We start from the raw sequence: 20128 nt of genomic DNA on the forward strand, positions 1-20128 counted from the left end.
TCGATTCATCTGGAGGGACATGCGATGTGAAGACCCACCGGAAGTGTATGAATGGCAGGTGTTACCATTCGGCACAACATGCAGCCCATGCTGTGCTATCTTCGCCCTGCAACAACATGCTCATAACTACCAAGACAGCCACCCTGAAGTCCTACAGTCGGTGCAGCAAAGCTTCTATGTCGACAACTGCTTGGAAAGCTTTCCCACCATATCTACAGCCAGGCAAAGAGTCGACCAGTTATGCACCTTATTGGCAGAAGGAGGGTTCGACCACAGGCAGTGGGCCAGTAATCGACCAACGGTGGTAGCCCATCTTCCCCCTGACGCCAGATCTTCAGCTACAGAGCAGTGGCTGAGCCAGAGCCGTACAGATCTTCATGAACCCACCTTAGGCCTGAGATGGAACTGTGCTGCTGACACCCTGGGCTATCAGTATCAGATCATTGAGCATTCTGCACTGACGATGAGGACAGCTTATCAAGTGTTAGCCAGTCAATATGATCCCTTAGGGTTCATGGTGCCATTCACAACCCGCGCCAAAGTGTTAATCCAGCAGCTCTGGTCCAAGCAAAGGGGTTGGTATGATCCTGACCTACCTCCTGCCCTCCGAGAAGCCTGGGAAACCTGGGAGAGTGAGCTGAAACATCTTAACACTGTATCAATCCCCCGCTGTTATTCGCCATCCCCTGCTAAAGGTACCGATGCAAAATGTGATTTCCATATCTTTTGTGACGCTTCAGAGCAAGCATATGGAGCAGTAGCTTACCTTACGGTCGAGGCAGGAGATACCATCTACACCTCCTTCGTGATGGCTAGGTCCAGGGTTGCTCCCAAGCGGCAACAGTCCATACCCCGCTTAGAACTCTGCGCAGCACTAGCCGGAGCTCAATTGTCCAAGCTCATAGAGACTGAGATGACGCTTCCCATCCGACAAACAGTTCTGTTGTCCGACTCCACCACAGTATTGGAGTGGCTTCAATCAGATTCCTGTCGATATAAGGTGTTTGTCGGAACCCATGTGTCCGAGATTCAAGAACTAACTGACCGACAGGCTTTGCGGTACATTGACAGCCCAAACAATCCGGCAGACGATATAACAAGAGGAAAATCACTGCTCGAGCTAGCAGGACCTGGTCGCTGGAGTCAAGGGCCTCCACTCCTTAAACAGAGTGCAGAACACTGGCCGAAGAAACCCGAGCAAGCCACAACAGTGGGCTCATCCGAATTGAAAGGTATCACCTTCTGCTGCTTCACAGCCGTGGAGCCCAACAGCAGCACCCCTGATGCTACCCAGTACAGCTCATGGAAGGAACTGGTAGAAGCAACGCGGCAGGTTCATGGGGCGGAAACAGGTCCAGCGCACAATCAGTTCCCTAGCCACTGAGATGCAAAGGTTTTGCTACTGAGAGGATGTCAAGCTCATAGCTTCTCAGGAGAAGTCGCTGCCCTTAAAGCACAGAAACCCGTGCCAAATCACACTCATCTGCTTAGTCTTGCGCCGGAGTGGGACGATGCAACATGTCTCATCCGCGTGGGGGGAAGGCTGCATAGATTGCGGGACCCAAGCGTCGGGGAGATCCACCCTATTGTGCTTGACCCAAGGCACCCAGCGGTAAAACTTCTCATCAAAGACATGGATGAACGTTTACTGCATCCAGGCACAGAACGGGTCTACGCTGAATTACGGAGACAGTATTGGATCTTGCGGGGACGACAGGCCATTCGACACCACCAACTCCACTGCTCCACCTGTCAGCGCTGGAGAGCTCAGCCAAAGGTGCCGCAGATGGAAGATCTGTGGCCGCAGATGGCAGATGGAAGATCTGCCCCCGCAACGCCTCAGACTTCTCTGTCCACCCTTCTATTCAACTGGTGTTGATTGCTTCGGGCCTTACCTGGTGAAGATAGGTCGGAGGACGGAGAAGCGCTGGGGTGTGATCTTTAAGTGTCTCACAACACGAGCGGTCCACATAGCTTCTGAACTCTATGGATGTGGATGCCTTCCTCCTTGCTCTTCGTCGCTTCATTGTCAGGCGGGGGCGACCAAAGGAAGTGCTATCAGACTGTGGTACCAACTTTCGCGGTGCTGAGCGAGAACTCAGGGAGGCTTTCACAGCTCTGGAACCAGAGCTGAAAGATCAACTGATACAATATCAGATTGATTTCAAATTGAACCCACCGAATGCTCCCCACTTTGGTGGAGCGTGGGAGAGAGAGGTACGTTCTATCAAATCTGGCCTCCAAGTCTCGGTGGGCAGTCAATCCGGATCAGAAGATGTTTTGTACACAGCTTTAGTGGAAGTAGAAGGGATCTTAAACTCGAAGCCACTGGGATACGTGTCATCTGATGTAGCTGATCTGGACCCCATTACTCCAAACATCCTGCTGATGGGGCGGCAGGATGCGGCTCTGCCTCAGGTGGTCTACACTCCAGCAGGTATGGGGCGGCGTAGATGGCGACACTGTCAGACACTAGTGGATCAGTTTTGGCTTCAGTTCACAAGGAACTACTTGCCGAATCGGCAAAGGTGGCAATGGTCATCAAAGAACATCTCTGTGGACTCTGTCGTGCTAATCATTGACCCATCACTTCCAAGGGCTCAATGGCCGATGACGATACCGAAGACACTTGAAGAATCCCCAGTTTTACACATTTACAAGGCAAATGTGGGGGCGGCTGTTAAGAATTCTTCAAGTTAAAGGACATTTGTGTATTCATGCTTTTATTTTGAAGTGAGTATTTTATTATGAAGACGGTTTAAGCAGCTCCTCTTCCTTTTATTACGTTCTCCACTCGACATGATTACAGCGTTGCAGCAGTCACTGACGATGTAAGTTGTGTTCATAGTGATGTAAATGAGAGTGTACTTGTTACTTACCTCTCCTAATTGTGTTGTTTAGCGGCTGGTGCATATTTACACTCTTTGAGATGTCAGTTTTTCCTTGTAAGCAAGATCGCGATTTAGCATCATTTAGGCTAACTGAGTTGTTTATATATCAGTTAACTTTTATATTACTCTCATTTCGCATGTATATGTTACATGATTCAGGGTTAAAGCCACGCTTATAAATATTCGATGAGTGAAACTGATATAAATGTATTTTATTTACTGTGAAGTGTTTATTTACTGTATTTAATTTACAGAAGTATACGATGGTAACTCAGTCTTTTATTTCTTGTTATTTATTTTCAGAAACTGCTCTATACCAGAATGCATCGTTGTACCAATACAGTTCTAAAGTAAACAATCAAAACTCTGCTGATGTCCTGTGTGCTTTCTGACCGAAGCCCTGCAGTGGTCAATTAAGCAAATATCAGCATTAGAGGTCGCACTCCTCAACAGTCGTTTTCAAACACCATTTTAAAGTGGAAATATGTTGGTGTGGACATATGGACCTCATGCTCTCCCTACACTTGCTATCAGTAAGGCTGCTGTAACTATGGTTACTATGGCTACTTCTGTCAACTATGGTAACCTGTGGCTGACCTTGTGTGTAGCCACAAACTGAATAAAAGAATACAAACTAACTGAGAAAGAACAGACTTCAAGGAAGAAATTATTTCACAGTCTCCTCCACAGAAACTGTCTCTGAACAGCCATGTGTCTGCAGCTGACCGCAAAAACTTACTTCTGTTGAGTCTGCTCCACAAAAGCTTCTGTGCATGGAACAAGACCACCTGGTCAAACACACCTGAAAGTCTGTAACATTGCAACATAGCCTCAGAAGGTCAGAGCATTCTTTGTGACAAAGATGTCTCTTGGACATAAATGAGGCTCTGCAGAGAAGCTTTCTTTCTGGTACCTGGTAAATCCCCCAGTGTTTCCAATAAATTTCCAAACCTAAATATGTCACCACAGTTTCATAATGAAATGAAGATTTATTCACACTTCACTTTATTCACATCATGTAACATCAAATATTTCTAACATTGTGATTTGTTTCACTCAGAGCACTGATTCACTCAACCCTTCTTTGCCCCTCAGAGTGCACAGAGCTTGAGCCTTTGTCAGGACTGGACTCACTGGTCAGGACTGGGCTCACTGGTCAGTCACAATATGTGTCAACTGACCACAAATAGAATTGAATTCTGTGTGAAACACTGTTATAATAGCAATACACCAAGGTGCAAGTATGCCTGGCTTTTTGAAGGGAATGGGAGATGGCACTGATTTGTTTATTGGATGTTACACCCAAAACACTCCCATGAATAATTAAGACATTTAAGTACAACCCTTTTGAACCATGCTCCTGGAGCAATGACTGTTTTTTTTCCACCACTGAAATAGCAAAAGTTATGGTGGCCCTGAAAGCTCAACACACTGCAACTTAAGAAAACATATGCAAATACACAAACGTGCTATCAATTTGACATACATGTGCTGCAAATATACAAAACACAAGGGAAGTGTTTCCAGGGTACACTAAAAAGTGATGAGCCTGCCTGGGACTTGCTTGGACTTTTGAAGTTAAAAGCATTGAACAACAAGTGTGTCCCCACTTGATCACTTATTTCTTTTATAGTAATTTTTTGCCTTAATTCTGAGAGAGAGAGAGAGAGAGCGAGAAACGAGACAGAGAGAGAGAGCGAGCAAGCAAAAGTGAAGTCAGGGAGTGAGAGAGAGATAGAGAAAAGTCAGTGAGTGATAGAGAGAGAGAGAGAGAGAGAGGGTTATACGGCTGATAGCTCGAACCCGGATGGCTGCGGTTAGGATTACAATTGTGTCCCCCGGAAACACTTCCGTTGTGTTGTAGGACTGAATTTGCAGCACATTTGTTTATTTTCATGTGCTGTGATGTTTTGCAGCTCATGTGTTGTCAAATTGATGAAGATGTTTTCTGAATGTGTTTGTGTTTTGTCTATTTGCATGTGTTTTCTTAAGTTGCAGTTTGTTGAGCTCTCAGGGCCACCTTACAAAAGTGACTTGGACACTCCCTAAATGCATTTATGCCATGAGCTTTAGAACAATGAAATAGAGCCCCATGCGTCTCAGTGAGCTACACTGAATGTAAACAGAAGCTTCTCTGGTTGTGCGGTGTGCAGCTAAGCTCAGGGTCACCCTAACCGGACCTTTGTGAAAATGGCTGCAAGATCCAGGAAGAACACCGACACTGTGGGTGGTGAAAAAAAGAATAAAATCAACATCATCACCCTATACATGTCTGGATTATCTGAGAAACTTGGGAGGATCTTTAACAAGCACCAAATCTCTGTGTTTTTCAAACCCAGAAACACACTTAGACAAAAACTGGTCTGTCTAAAAGACTGTACACCACACACTCACACAAGTCATCTAGTATGGGCAGTCCTATGCAGGGAGGAATGCACAGAACTACACATCAGTGAGACTTGACAGACACTTGGCTCTGTTGTCTGTTCTTGGTTTGAAGGCAACATTTACATTTCTCCTCCTTTCAATAATAAAAAGAATAACACAAAATTACAGAGAAATGACTAATAGCTGTTCCATAATAAGGACAGCTGCCTCTGTTTCTTTAAAACAATTTTAAAATGAATCCATCCACAAATTCCAAACATGCTTAATGTTTTCATGAAAAAAAATCCATGTAGCTGTTTAATTCCAGCAGCTGTAGTATGTTAGGTTTGGTATTGTGCAGACACTCTTTTGTATCTATTGTAAACTGACTCCATGACCCTATAGTTATTCTTGACTCTGTTGGCAGTTGTTGTCTCTGCTCCAACAAAAGTCTCTGGTAATGGTCAAATACTAGGCACACTGGTCCCCTGTAATGAGTGGGGATCTGAAGTGGGGCCTGTAAATGAGGACACGGTCTAACCTTCAGTAGATTTTCTGGGGTGTTCCTTAGATGATTTGTGTTTAAAGCTGGAGTTTCAATCAAATTCAAATAAAATACAATGGCACAAATCTGTTTGAATTAAGCTTTAACATTTGTAACTTAACTTATGAACAATTTAAAACTGGGATATGTACATGTTGTCTGAAAATGAGGCAAGCAGCAATAGATACAGAACGATGAAGTGACTGACTATGGATCTCAAATACCAGATGGAGCTTACTGACTTTTCTACCTTACTGTTCACCAGTTACTTGATCCTGGTCAGTACAGACACTGGACTACAGAGAGCAACAGAGTTTTCTTGATCTTTTAATAAGAGAATTCATGATAATTATCTACAGCTGGCTTCACCTGAGATGTTTGTCATTTTAGAAAGCTGAATGGACAGTGCTGGCTTTAAATGAGAAGCTGCTACCTGAATGTTCTGTGCATTGCCCATTAACATCCAGCTGCAAATTAAATACCAGTGAAAAGCTCAGACATCATGCATACAATACTTCATTTGTGCTCAGGTGATATAAAGAGTTTATTAAGAGGAAATGTGGCCATGAGGTCCCTTCGAAATGTCCTTTGGGGGAGCTTTGTTGAGCAGTTAACAGTACTGCTCGTTTATAAACTGAAGAGTGGAAAGAAGATCTTTGAGGAACTTTTCTGCATTTTGCTCCTTGAACAGCTCACACTGACGACACTCTGACTCTGTCTGTGGAGGAGAAGAGAGACAGGAACGCAGACGTGTTATTGTTCACAGAAGAAAGGTGTTCAAACCATAACCATAACGTACAACTCTCCCAAATTGTTTTTAACCCTACACACCAAGGACATAGTGTCACCCACTCTTAGTTTTCATGTTGGAGTAATGCAGTTCTCGGTTTAAGTCCTCTTCTATGGTAAGCCATGACACAAATGCAAAAGCCACAACACAAATGCAAAGCCACAACATTTGTGTTTTGGCTTTTGTATTTATTTTGTGTTGCTTTTGTGTCTGTGAACCACAGACTCTTCTCTACAGCGTCTACATTAATGGTCTGCATTCAGCATGTGTTGGAGCTGATGTTCCCATGTATGCAGATAATACAGTAATAGACGTGAATGTTAAAAAACAGTTAAGTTGCTCTTAAACACACACATATGGGAATGGGAAATGTCACTAAGTGGCTGGCAGTTTCTTTATTGCATCATAACGTAACAATATCTGTATCATTAGTCTGTACATTTTTCTCAAGGGGGACAGGTGATGTCCTTCATCAATGTTGTTTTTTATGTATTGGGGAGAAGATACAAGTGATTTCCAACTTAAATATGTTGGTGTCATCTTAGACTCTACTGGTTAATCATGTTGTGGGAAAACTCTAATTTAACCGTGACAATTTCCAATTGCTTGTTTTATACAAACTACTGTGAACAGCTGTTTTGGTGAATTACTCAACTTTTAAAATGAAACCATATATTTGTGAAGTGTTTATGTCTTAAATATTTATGGGCTTGTTGCTGAGAGCCACAGAGGGAAGTCAGAAAGTGTTGGGATTTGGCTGTGTGTTGATTTAGCTCTGTACATATGATTTGTTTAAATTAAGAAAAATACATAATATTGCGAACCTTATCGTTTAAGTATCAAAATGTATTTTTTTGCCATCTTATTAGGGGTCTAAACGCAAAGGGGTAGAACTATTCTTTTTGCCTCATTTTATTATTAATATAATTTAATCATTTAATCCTTATCTGCCGCAACTCAAATTCTCATGAGCTGAAATGATTCAGAAACACAAAACTTGGCCCAATAACTACAAATGTGAATGTGCTTCCCAAGAAATATGAGCCCTATCCATCCAACAGTTTTGGAAAGGTCCCATCACATTGTTTGTGTGATTCATTTGCTCAGTGTGCTCTACAAAAAAAGCCTTGGTTCATGAAAGGCTGCCATAATGGGTTTTTCATCGTTCAAATTTCTTGAAAAACACATTTTTGACATCTCCTCCTAAACCGTAGATCCGATTGCTATCAAATTTTATGTAGGTCATCATTGGACCCTGCTTGTCAAACATTGCATAAAGCTTGTTTATATCTTATAATTAGTTAGTTAGTTTTCAATATACTGACCAGTAAACATCACAAGGGGCAGGGCTTTGCAGTGAATTGGCCATAACTCATTAAAGATTTGTCCAATCATCATGAATCTTGCTAGATATCTTCAGGCGGAGTTTGGGAATAGGCCCACAAAGCATTTTGAGCCTGAACCATAGGGGGTGCCACAAATACCAAAAATGTGTACCTCAAAACCTGGTAAACAAGTTCTCATCAAATTTGGTGAATATGATTTGGTGAGTATTGACTCAAATCTGAAGCTGTACAATTTCTTTATAAGTGGATTTACATAACAACTATTAAATCGCTCTATATCTTAATATAAAAAATATGACGAAATTACTTGTAATTTGAATAGTTTTAATTCATTTTGAAGCGCTCACTCTTGATCACCCACAATGACACACATCCAACCTCCTCCCTTCTAACCTGGTTGAAGGACGTCGCAAGTTCCCCAAGCAAGATGTTCAGTTTGAATTTGGGAATATTATCGAAGGTTTTCCACTCATCGGTGAGGACTTTAATTTCAGCAGCAAAACATTTGAAGGTGGAGCTGGGGCACTTCTGCTGGAGACAGGGAGAGAGAGAGAGAGAGAGAGAGAGAGAGAGAGAGAGAGAGATTTGATGGCATCAAGACAACAACCACAACCTCACTGCACAAAGTTTGTTCTTCTTAATGAACCATAGTGTTTTATAAAGTTGGAGACTTATTTCATACAGTCGGTTTTAAAGGCTCCGTTCACCCAAATCAAACAAAACAACTCCTCCCTTACCTGTATCTGTCTCTAGCCATACATATGGCTTTGCTTTTATTTCCCAGCCCTATTGCCAGATAATCCATCATGACAATGTGAAAACGTGGTTTTAGAAATTTCTACAAATTTATGAAAATGAAAAAATGAAATCTCTCATTTACAAAAGTATTCAGACTCTTTGCTGTGGTCAGCTGCTTCCTGTTTACTTTAATTGTACTTGAGATGTGTTTAGAAGTCTGGAGTCCACCTGTGGTGAACTGAGCTGATTGGACAGTTTATAAAAGGCTCACAGCTGTGTGTATAAGGTCCCAGAGTTCACACTGCTTGTTTTTGTAAATAAAAATGGATGTAGCCTCTGTGACGTCACCTACAGGTTTCTGAAGAGTTCTGAAAGTTTTGAAGCTCAGAGTGAGCTGCTCCACCGTCAGCATCTTGGCAGTGTCTGACTCCACCCCTAACTACTGGCTAATCCAAAAATGATCAAAGAGGTGGGGCATGTGTGGAGCAGAGACTTTGGTGCATGCTGGTTTGTGGCAAGCATACCTCACCCACCCAAGCTCATCCACCTGTCACTCAAAGAGGCCTCTCAATTATACATAACTCTGAAGTCTTAATAAAATGTAAACACCTAAACTGTTTTTTGTACCAGGCTGTAAACATGTTTATTTCTGCTGTAAAGTTGGACATTTCAACATGGGTCTATAGGGATTTACTCACTGTTGGAGCCAGGCTCTAGTGGTCATTAGAGGAACTGCAGTTTTTGGTACTTGCGGCTTGGTCAAGACAAAAACCATTCAAGTCCAAACAAGTCTCTGTAGACCTCTGTGATAAAACCGTAGTGAGACAAAGATCATGTCAAGAGTATAAATCCACCTTCCTGTACCCAGGAGAACAGTGGCGTCAATCATTGTGACATGGAAGAAGTCTGGAAGCCTCTTCTAGAGTTGGCCGTCCAGCAAAATTGAGTAACAAAAGGGGCCTTGGTGAGGGAGGTGACCAGGAACCCAATGTTCCCACTAATAGTTTCAGAAGCTCTCTGCAGAGATGGAGAACCTGGAGGAAGGACGGCCATCTCAGTAGCTCTCCATCAGTCAGGTCTTTATGGTGGAGAGATGACTTTGAGTTAAAGGCACATGACAGCCTGCTGGAGGTTGTCAAACAACATTTAAAGTACTCTGAGAGTATGAGAAAAAAGATTCTGGGGTCTGATGACACAAAAAATGAACCCTTTAGACAGAGTTCGAAACACTTTTTCTGGTGAACACCAGGCACTGCTCATCACCTGGCTACGGTGAAGCAAGGTAGTGGGGTGGCAGCATCATGCTATGGGGGGCCTTCTCAGTGGCTAGACACTGTGAGACTGTTCAGGATTTAGGGAAGGATGAATGCAGCCAAATTCAGGGAGGTTCTTAAAGAAAACCTGCTCCGGAGTGCAGACACTGCTGGCAGCAGGACAGGCAAGAGGGGAAGTTCAGTGACGATTCAGGCTTACAGATCGATGGGTGTACAAGCAGGCAGACAGGCACAGACAACAGATTAGTAAACAGATGGGGGAACATAGGAAAACACAAGGGAACATAAACAGATGAATACGAGCTGGTGACAGGGGCAGGTTTAAATACTGACTGATGATGAGGTGATGAGGAAACTAGAATAGAAATAGAAATGGATGTGTGAGTGTGAGGGGAAGGAATCCAAAGGTATTAGAACGTTAGAAGATATGAGAAACCCACATGAGAGAAAATTGAAAACGTTTGCTAATCTTAAAACTGCATAAGTTATTGAATATAGCTAGATTTCTGAAAATATATACAAATAAGATCACAATTGGCCAAATATCTCTATGTCATACCCAGGTTGACAAATATTGAGTCTAAACCAGAATCAATGGTCAAACAGAAGGTCAAAACTGCATCGAAATTATACACATTGATGAAGAAAACACCAGGAGGAAATTGGGATGCAGATCAAAGAAACTGGGAAACCGACTTTAGGATATCCTTGGAAACTGAAGAATGGGGTCGTGTCTGGAAAACACTTCACAAGGTATCTAAATATGGTCAATTATAATTGTGTGCATAGAACATATTTCACTCCTGTTTGATTTCACAAGATGGGTGAATCATGTGGGCTTGCACTAAATAAAACCTCCAGGGAAACTGTTACACAATCTTTGGGAAAGGTCATTGACTTCATTTGCCTTTTTAAATACACTGTCACAGGAACTGGTTCCAAACACAAAAAACTAATTTTAACAACCGGGTGCATGAGAGCTAACAGACTGATAGCAGCAAACTGGCAGGACGAGCTTATCAAGTTTACAATGAGGAGCAATTGTGAAAGGTCATAATCGACATTGCTCTAAACTACATATAATCCCAGTAGTAATTTTTACTGCCTAATTTCTGTTAGAAAAACCAATAGAGGTTTAAGTAAAAAAAAAAATTGCACCAGAGTTCACATGGAGGTGACCTGGACTCCAGGGGCCAGATGCATAAAGCTCTGTGTAGATTCATGACTTAAACTATGTGACGCACAAAACCAGAAATATTCATACACATTCTTTTCATCAGAATTATAATGTAACATGCAATGTAAGATGGAAGCCATCTTGTACAATACCAACCATATTCTCCACAACATTCTGGCAGGACAGAGAAGCAGCTACAGCTGCAGCAAACATCTCATCTCACTGTGCTGCAGAACAGAGAGGTTCAGGAGATCCTTTGTTCCCACTGCCATCAGGCAAAACCTCAGCAAAAGGAAGTGGACTAATCTAATTATTATTGTTCATTTGTTATTAACTGATTTTATTATTATTAATATTATCAACAATGAGCTAATGGACACATGAATTTCCCCTAAGAGATAAATAAAGTATCTATCGATCTATCTATCTATCTATCTATCATCTATCTATCTATCTATCTATCTATCTATCTATCTATCTATCTATCTATCTATCTATCTATCTATCTATCTATCTATCTAAAGCCGTGCGTTCGCATGGTTCTGCTTTATAAATCTCACTCAGAGAGAAATTGGGCTCATCTATACGAGCCTTGTTTCCAGTCCCACAATTAACCATAAATGGATGAATATACTCCCTTAATTAATCAGCTTCTATAAAAAAAAAAACGTCTCCACCAAGTGATCAGACATAGAGAAGACAGACGAGAAAGCACAATTTCACCAATTGTGAAACTGAGTACAAACACAATTATTTCTGTCTTTGAATGTAAAATTATTACTGATGTGTAAAGAGGAAAAATTTATAATGACGATAATGAATTCAAGCTCTGTATAGTTGTTTTTATTTTATGTTAAATTACTTGTCTCGGCTTATTTTGTATTTTCACTTCACTGTAACTTCACTTTGGAAAACCGTGTGTTCACATGTTCAAAGGAATTAGTCAGGTGACACATTCTGTGTTTATAAATACCAGTTTATGTGCATGATTTTTGTGCGTATGCATCATTTATGCATCCAGCTCCTGGTCAGGTGTGAAAAGGTGTTTTTTTCTTCTGTTTGTAAACAGCAGGTGATGTAGGTAATGTAAGTAATATTCACTTTTTTGTTATTGTTCTTAAAAAACAGATTGAGAAAAGTAAGTGATTTTTTTTTTGTTTGTGCTGTGGATGAACCAAAGTTACACAGATGATGACCTTTGTCTTTGTGAGTGCGTGTACAGTAGAGTCAGATATCAGGAGAAGATAAGATAAACAGGAGAGGAAGACAGCAGAGTGAGTAATGACTCAGGGCTTTGAGGAAGCTCATACCTGGTAGTCTGTGAGATTGGGCGTGTACAGTCTGCTGTTCAACCACTTCTGAGGGGAAAGAGAAAGTTATCTTTGGATGTGCACAGTCACAGTATATACGTATAGTAGAATTATAATTGTAATAAAGTCTAAAAGGTAATACAGGTTTGTAGCGTGGCCGAAAGGAGCAAAGGTACTCCAATGGCCCAAATTACTTCCATCAGGAGTAAAGAGCTGCAAATTCAGAAACAATGCAGATTCAAAAACGCGTGCAAATGCAAAAAAAAACACAAGAATGGAAATATGCTGCGAATGACTAAAAGTGCGACAGGAAGACAAACCAAACACAAGAACAGCAAACATGAATGCAACAGAAAAACGCTGCACATCCAGACAAATAGATGGAAGAGCTCCAGGCCTCTAAGGGGAGCTCTAAGTGGAACACCTTGAGCATAAGCATGAGCTTCAACCCAAGACACCAGACCTATGGCTGAACATTTGACCAAACGAGAGAGTATGAGGGAAGAGAGGCAGCGACATATAAAGGTGATAAAAGGCGATAGAAAGATTTGTGTACTTGTTTACATTTGGCCGTAGTTCTTAAGCCATATGACACTCGAGGTCATGACGTTGTACTGAATATCAGCACAGCTGTGATTTGGTCATAGGCACAAGGCTGCAGGCCAAGTACTGCAGAGAATCACAGCCTTGCTGATAATGAGTGCAACGTCATGACGTCGAGTGTGATATGGCTTTTAAACAACAGTTCTACAAGCGCCATATTAGTTAAATAAGAAACAACAGATAATGATGTGTTTGCTTATTTGTCATTTATTTGGCTATGCCAACACAAATAGTTCTGTAACTGGACTGGTATTGGACTGTTGCTAAGCAACACATAAACATTTTCCTGACCTGCAAAGTGCACACTAGCTTGCTACTTTGTCTATACGTTAGCTCAGGTGTGTGCTGAAGTATCCATGCTTCTTCTCTTCATCCTCTGACGACAAGACATCATTTAATTCTGTTATTTCTGGAAAGAATTTTCATCTTTGCAAAGTTTGTTACAATCTAAGATAGATAACGACCGTTAATGTAATGCTCATTAATGGTTAATAGAACACCTTTGAAGCGGAGTGATACATTTAGTTAAAATTCCCAGTGCTGTTGTACTCTATATCAGCACTCATGGAATGACTCTTGTCCAATGAAATTACTTGTTTTGAACTACCTGTTGTATAAAATATTATAAAAGAGCAACAGATAATGTAGCAAGCATTAGCGTGCATATATACAGTCTACAGGTGTTCCACTTAGAGCTCCCCCTAGAGGCCTGGCGCTCTTCTATTGTGTTGTCTGGATGTGCAGCATTTTTTCTGTTGCATTTGTTTTGGGGGTTCATGTGTTTATGTTGCACCGTCTTCCTGCAGCTTGTTTTTTTTTTCATTTGTAGCATGTTTCTGTTCTTGTATTTGTTCGTATTTTTTTATATATTTTTGAATATGCATCGTTTCTGAATTTGCAGCTTGTTTCTCCTAAAGGAAGTGTTTTGGGCCGTTGCAGCTCATTGTCTGCCACTGTAGGTTTGACTATGAATATAAATTCTCAGCTCTTAAGCTATCAGCTTTCAGTTCAATGCACTGCACAGTGTGTGTGTGTGTGTGTCACAGTTAAGTATGACTGTATGACTGCTCATTGTTGCTGATTGGGAAATGAGGCCGTGCCTTTAATAAATCCAAATGAAAATACTTGACACACAGTCTGTTTATGAGTAAAAGCAAAGAAACACTTTTCGTAACACTATTTCTCTGTATTTTATCTATTTTACCAGCAGCTGCATGTTGGACATTCAGTTCCCAGACCTACAGACCTGAGTTTTCACTTTCATATTGTAGGAGACATGATCCCCATCACAGTGGACAACACAGTCCACTTGAGATAAAAACCTTGTTGTGATCTTTGATTCAGAACTAAATTTTAAAGCTCATGAAGGCTTCTTTCTAAATCTGCTTTTTATCAATAACTTGCTGTATATATCAAAAATATTTCATTTCTTTCTCTGAGTGACATGGAGAAACTAGTGCATGCTTTCATATCCAGCAGACCTAACTATTGTAATGCTCTCCTATCTGGTTTACCAAAAAAGGTTTTAAAGAATCTGCTTCCCGAGTCCTGACTGGCTTTTAATTAAATTTGGTTTTAGTCATTAGTTACTTTATTTTATTGTAATTATGCTGCAGTTGCATTTTATTCTATTTTATTGGTTCTTTTATTATTCATTTTCTTATGTTTTTTTGGTTGCTAATGTTATTATAGCTTTTTACATGAATTTTATTGTATCTCATTGTCACGTTTCTTACTTCATCGGTCATCTATGAAGCTCTTTTAACTGTTCTAACCTGTATGAAAAGTGCTCTACAAATAAAGTTTGATTGATTGATAAGATCTTACCTTTTTTTAGGACTCTATATACAGGCTGCCCTGCCCAAGCCATTTTACTTTAAAAATGCCCATTTCCAGATTGTTTAGGGATAGGTTCAGGGTTTTGATTGTTCTTAGAGGCTTTTGACTCAGAGCTGCGTACAGCGTTGTTTTATCTTAAAAAATTATTTAATCTATATTCTCTGTATTTTTCTAAGAAGGTGGTAGAATTAAACTTGCATTTAGAATTTATCTTTGTGACATTTGTAACAAAAACCACAGACCTGACAGAAATCAGCTCTCTTCCTGCCGGTACATGTGGCCCTGCTATCTGTCTGTCTATCCGTCTGTCTGTCTGACTCCTTCGGTGTAGCATTACCCGTTTCAGGTGTTTACCAGCCTTTCACCACTTTCAAACTATACAACAGCAACACTGCATTATTGTCTTTTATTCAAGCAGAACTCATTTCACAGCCTGAAGTTATGGTTGTTATTTGTTTTTGTTTTTTTTTGCAACTGATTTATATTAGTCACCTTCAGTAAAGATGGTAAATCATTAAACATGATTGTGGGATAATTATTTTTATCATAACATAATAAAAGCCTGGAATTATTGAAGCTTGAATTTAAAACATGAGAAAGAATCTCACTAACAGATGACTTCAGGACAGTGATGAAAAGTGACTGCACCTCTTAGTTGCTAAAGACATCTTCTAGTGTAAAATCCACAAAATTAAGACAATTTTAACTAATATTAAAACCTGCAGATGCAGCCTAGGTGTGTTATCTGAGCAGGACAGAATATGACATTTTGTGAAAAAGAATTTGCTGATTTAAAAAAAAGAAAGAAACGAAACTCATACCAAGTTGGGGGCTTTCTTGATGAGAAACTCCACCCTGAGGATGATGTCTTGGGAACAGATTCTGGCATCCGGTTGTGGTTTCAGGGAGAGCACACAGACAAAACACAGAAACACAACCTCGAGAGCTGGCCTCCCTCTCAACATGGCAAGGGCCACAATAGCATCATCTGTGTCACATTGCGTCTCACACAATGACATCCTTGTAGAGAAAAACAGCTTTGTTTTTTCCAGGATTCAGCCTGAAAGTTCAAATCCGTCACAGCTGGGAAAAATCCATGTAAAACGTCCCACTGACAGACGCAACGAGGAAATGTTCCTGTAATCCTGCAAGAGTCCTGTTGCTGATCCGAGACCAGCTCAGAAAACCTGGAAAAAAAAACAGCTGAAATCTGAACAGCATCCAACACCAAATTCCATTAAAGAAAGGACAGATTATATCATAGTTTCAACAAGTGAGTTTTCACTCCAGTTCACTTGTTTAACTTCAAAAAGCCACAGAGCAAATCAGGGCAGTAAATTCTAGAGCTGTGGAAAATGAAGAAAAGTTTCTCTCAACTAGCAGCTGATTTCATCTCCACGTGGTTGAAACAGTCTGCTCTCAGGTTGTGGGACGGAGGGATGGACAGATAGATGGATGGAGGGAAGCGTGCAGACAAGCTTCCACCCGAGAGCCAACCCGCAGCTTTACTCTTCCTTCTCCTCTCTGTCTCCCCTCTGTCACGTTTGTCTTTCTTGCCCTCGTGATTTCACTTCTTTACTCCTCCCATTCCTCCTCCTCCTCCAGGATCACATTCCCTCCTCCTTCCATCATCTATCTTGTTCTCTACCTCTCCAGCTTCTCCCGCATTTGTTATTTTTCCTCATAAAAGCAGAAATTACAGAGACATTCCTGTGAATTTGTGTGTTTGTGTGTGGTCAGAGAACAGCCCATAAATAATGCCTGTTTCAAAACTCTGCATTAAGTGTTTATAGTTTACTTCAGTCTCAGTTACTCACTGTGAAGAAGGTGTTACTCACAGAGGAAGGTGTGGTTCATATGTGGTAAAATTTTATAAACTACTGATTTATAGCAGCAAATACTTCCTAATACTACTGACAGAATTATGGTACTATCAGAACGATGTTTTAGCCATGCTATGCGGATTGTCGCTTGACACTGTGGTGCTCCAATGTACACAAACCAACAGCTCCTCTGTTCTGATTGGCTCACTGACCTGTTGTTACTAGCGCTCCAAAGAGAAGCCTGAGAGAAGAGATGTAAAACTACATTAAGATTGTTTTTGGTTCTTAAAACCACAAATATATCGTCTTATGGATCAACATTTCAAATAAAACACAGCAGAAGAGGACAATGTGGAGCTTTAAAACCACTACTGCTGAAAGCTAAATGAATGTCTACATCAAATTTAATCCATCAAGCAGTTGTGAAGACAAACCCCAGTGAACATACTCGACGTGTAGTCTTATGCACCAGAAGAGGTGATAAACCTCAGTCCTCGAAGCTAATCAGAGCACTCCCATGACCACAGTAGGGGAGACTGGGGATGGTTGCAAAAAGGGACACTTCCAACAAGTCTTATTTCTCCAATCAGAAACATGCAGGAGTGATGACACTCATACTGCACATGCTCAGCTAAACCCTTCTCCCACCCCCATCACCACCACTAGGAAAACACATTCAACATCTGCTTCTTTATTGAGTTTAGTGTTTTGTTGTTTTGAAGGAATGAAAGTATTTTCCCATGAGCTGTGGTTTTGTCAAATAGCCCTGATCTTTTGCCTGAATGAATCAGTCCCCAGTTTCCCCTGCATACGGCTTCAGTTGTACTCCTGTCTGAATGAATGAGTGTCATAGATATTGCCGATGCACATGAACATGTACATTTACAGCTTCGTCAATCTGCCCAGCCACAGACGTTTTGAGTGACAGTGGAAAAGCTCTTGTTGTTTCATGCTATAACTTGTGCTTGCGTTGCAGCAAGATTTTTCAGGTGACACACTCCAGAACTCAGCGTTGCGTTAAGTCGATCCTGTGCAGCTCAAAGCGTCTGCGTTAGCACCACTGTGTGGACCATGTCTGCTGCTGTTTAGCGGCTAAGTAGCTTAGCAGAGCTTGTTTGACAGAGACAGCTGCTGCTGGGAACACTGACAGTGTAATGACAGAGAAGCCATTGAGCTGAGGGGAACTGCAGACCTGATCTCTCTGTTCAGTTGTTACTACAAGTGAATCTTTTCACATGGACCTAGTCATTTGACCCATTATCAATATAAATATACTGACTAGCAGCTTTAAGGAAATAATTGCTATGCTCTACAGCATGATAAAATATATAGCTTACAGGTCACAATAAATAAATTGTAATTTATCATGTACTAGATTTTATGGATGTGTGTATACAAGTCAAATGTTAAATGTTAATGTTAAACAATCACTGAATAGGTACAAATAAAAGATATCTTAGTTCAACTTTATACTCACTCTGCAGGTGTATTACATCTCCATCTGGTTTTAAATGAACAGTTGCACATTATCAGAAATACACTTCATCGCTTTCTTGCCAAGTGATTGATCCTGTTCTCACATCTGTACAGTAAATATGAAGCCACAGACATCAGCTGGTTAGCTTATCTTAGCTTAAAGACTGGAAATGGGGGAACAGTTGGACTGGCTCTGTCCAAAGGAAACAAAGTCCATCTACCAACCTCTGAAGATCACTGATTAACACCTTATACCTTGTGTGTTCAATGCGTAACATGTAAAACTGTTCTGTGGTGGACTGCAAATGTTTTCATGTTTGAAACAAAAGAGATATATTATGTAAATGAATGCAGTTTAATCAGTTGCTGGCTGTGGCTTCGTATTTACTGTACAGTCATGAGAGTGGTGTGTCATGATGTGTTCCTCAGTCCCCCTCAGCCGCTGTCTTCAGTCCATGGTTTTTCCTCAGACCTGCCATTCTCCACCACCGCCACCACCTGCAGCAGCGAACCTGGGCCTGAACCTGGTAATAGTAAAATGTCTTTCGCAGTAACCCTGTTATTGACCACACTGCTTATATGTATGCATGTGTATGTGACATGTGAAGTAGTGGTGCACAACAGAAAATAGAGCTCCCCCGAAAGCCATAGTGTAATTCGAACCCTGAGACCCACATGAATGTAGAAACAACAGAGCTGCTGTTTTATTTTTGTGACACGATCAAGAACTGAAGCCCAAATCCATACATATAGATTTCTTCTCTTTAAAGCCAGTTAGGAGTCATTATGAAGAACAAGCAGATTGTATTTCTAATTAACAATATCATCATCATAACAAAATACTATAGCCTATACATAAATGTTGTTTCACTAAATCCCCTCCCTTTGTAGAAAACACTAAAAATTAGTTTTCTCTATTAGGTTTCTCTTAATTATTATTTTAATGGCTCAACTTTCTCTATTTGTATTTTTCTTTCATGTGATCTTATTTCAACATATCAATCCTGTTTATTCTGTGGTTAGGAAAGGAGGATTCATCATCCATGTGTTATAAATAAAGTAAGTAAAAAAAATCATACTGCATATTTAAGAAAATTCAGTTCAGTTTTTGCAATGACTGATGAAATCTGGTAAACATTATACCTACTAACCATCAGCATTTTAGCGTTGTCATTGTGAGCATGTTAGCATGCAGGTGTTAGCTCATTTAGCTCAAGGAAACACTGTGTCTAATTCAGCCTCACGGAGCTGGTAGCATGACTATAGACTGATTTTCTCAGTAAACCTTTAAGGATTTCATCTCAACTACTAGAGCACCTTTATCCACAGGCATGTCTGCTAATAGAAATTCTGCACATTTTACACATATATGAAGCAGCAGGAGGTCTAATCAAAACTAAGAAATAATGTTGATTAAATCTCTTACCCAGAAAAAGCTACCGCATGAGGACAGCAGACGTGTCAGAGGAAGAAATAAAAGCAGGGGTCAAAGTCTACATGTCAGTTGCAGAACAAAAGGGAAACTGAGTTGCACTCCTCCGCAATCTCACTGATCATTTATCAACACACAGGCATTCACACTGCTGCACAAAGCGATGTATCTGATTTCAGAAAAACAAGGAAGTCACAATCAGACATGTCTTTATATGTTCCACTAAAAACAGAAAGGTCGCACGCCCATCTGTATGTATGGCAGGTTTGGTTGATCTGTGCAAAAAGACAGACCAACTGGAAAGTGAGGTTTGTGGCTGTAATTCACTGATTCAGGTCCGTAGGTAACCTGGCAAGCAGGGTGTGAGTCAAGGGTGGAGAAGATCATGTGAAAGATAAAGCAAGTTACACACGAGTAGAGATGACATGCACACACTCAATCCACAATGCAGATTGTATCTCTAGTCGAAAACAGTATTTCTTTGGATGTTGGATTTGTCTCAGCTCTGTCAGCTGAAG

The 20128-nt window shown here is 40.8% G+C and overlaps 1 protein-coding gene across 5 annotated transcripts; it reads right to left on the reverse strand.

Moving 5' to 3' along the window:
- Nucleotides 1–6321: 6321 nt before the first annotated feature.
- il15l (interleukin 15, like) lies at nt 6322–18691 on the reverse strand. 5 transcript variants are annotated; one of them, XM_056375136.1, is made up of 5 exons: nt 18180–18691; nt 15701–16066; nt 12438–12485; nt 8332–8469; nt 6322–6520 (listed from the first exon to the last, which is right to left on the reverse strand). In XM_056375136.1, the coding sequence occupies exons 2-5, from the start codon at nt 15896–15898 to the stop codon at nt 6413–6415; spliced, it is 492 nt and encodes a 163-aa protein (XP_056231111.1). In that variant the 5' UTR covers nt 15899–16066; nt 18180–18691; the 3' UTR covers nt 6322–6412. The 5 variants fall into 5 exon arrangements, with proteins under 5 accessions (XP_056231111.1, XP_056231113.1, XP_056231115.1 ...); XM_056375138.1 differs by lacking the exon at nt 18180–18691 and having other exon boundaries at nt 12438–12482; nt 15701–16433; XM_056375140.1 differs by lacking the exon at nt 18180–18691 and having other exon boundaries at nt 8332–8466; nt 12438–12482; nt 15701–16428.
- Between the last annotated feature and the right edge of the window lie 1437 nt (nt 18692–20128).

The sequence above is a fragment of the Seriola aureovittata genome, chromosome 4 (assembly GCF_021018895.1).
Source record: "Seriola aureovittata isolate HTS-2021-v1 ecotype China chromosome 4, ASM2101889v1, whole genome shotgun sequence".
In the NCBI taxonomy this organism is placed as follows: domain Eukaryota; kingdom Metazoa; phylum Chordata; class Actinopteri; order Carangiformes; family Carangidae; genus Seriola; species Seriola aureovittata.

Bases quoted from the DNA above. Each gene is read 5' to 3' on its own strand.
- il15l (XM_056375136.1), bottom strand. From the start codon at position 15,898: ATGTCATTGTGTGAGACGCAATGTGACACAGATGATGCTATTGTGGCC. The intron at 12,486-15,700 runs GTATGAGTTTCG...CTTTCCCCTCAG, and splicing joins TCAAGAAAGCCCCCAACTTG to AAGTGGTTGAACAGCAGACT. The intron at 6,521-8,331 runs GTTAGAAGGGAG...TCTCCTCCACAG, and splicing joins TTGCGACGTCCTTCAACCAG to ACAGAGTCAGAGTGTCGTCA.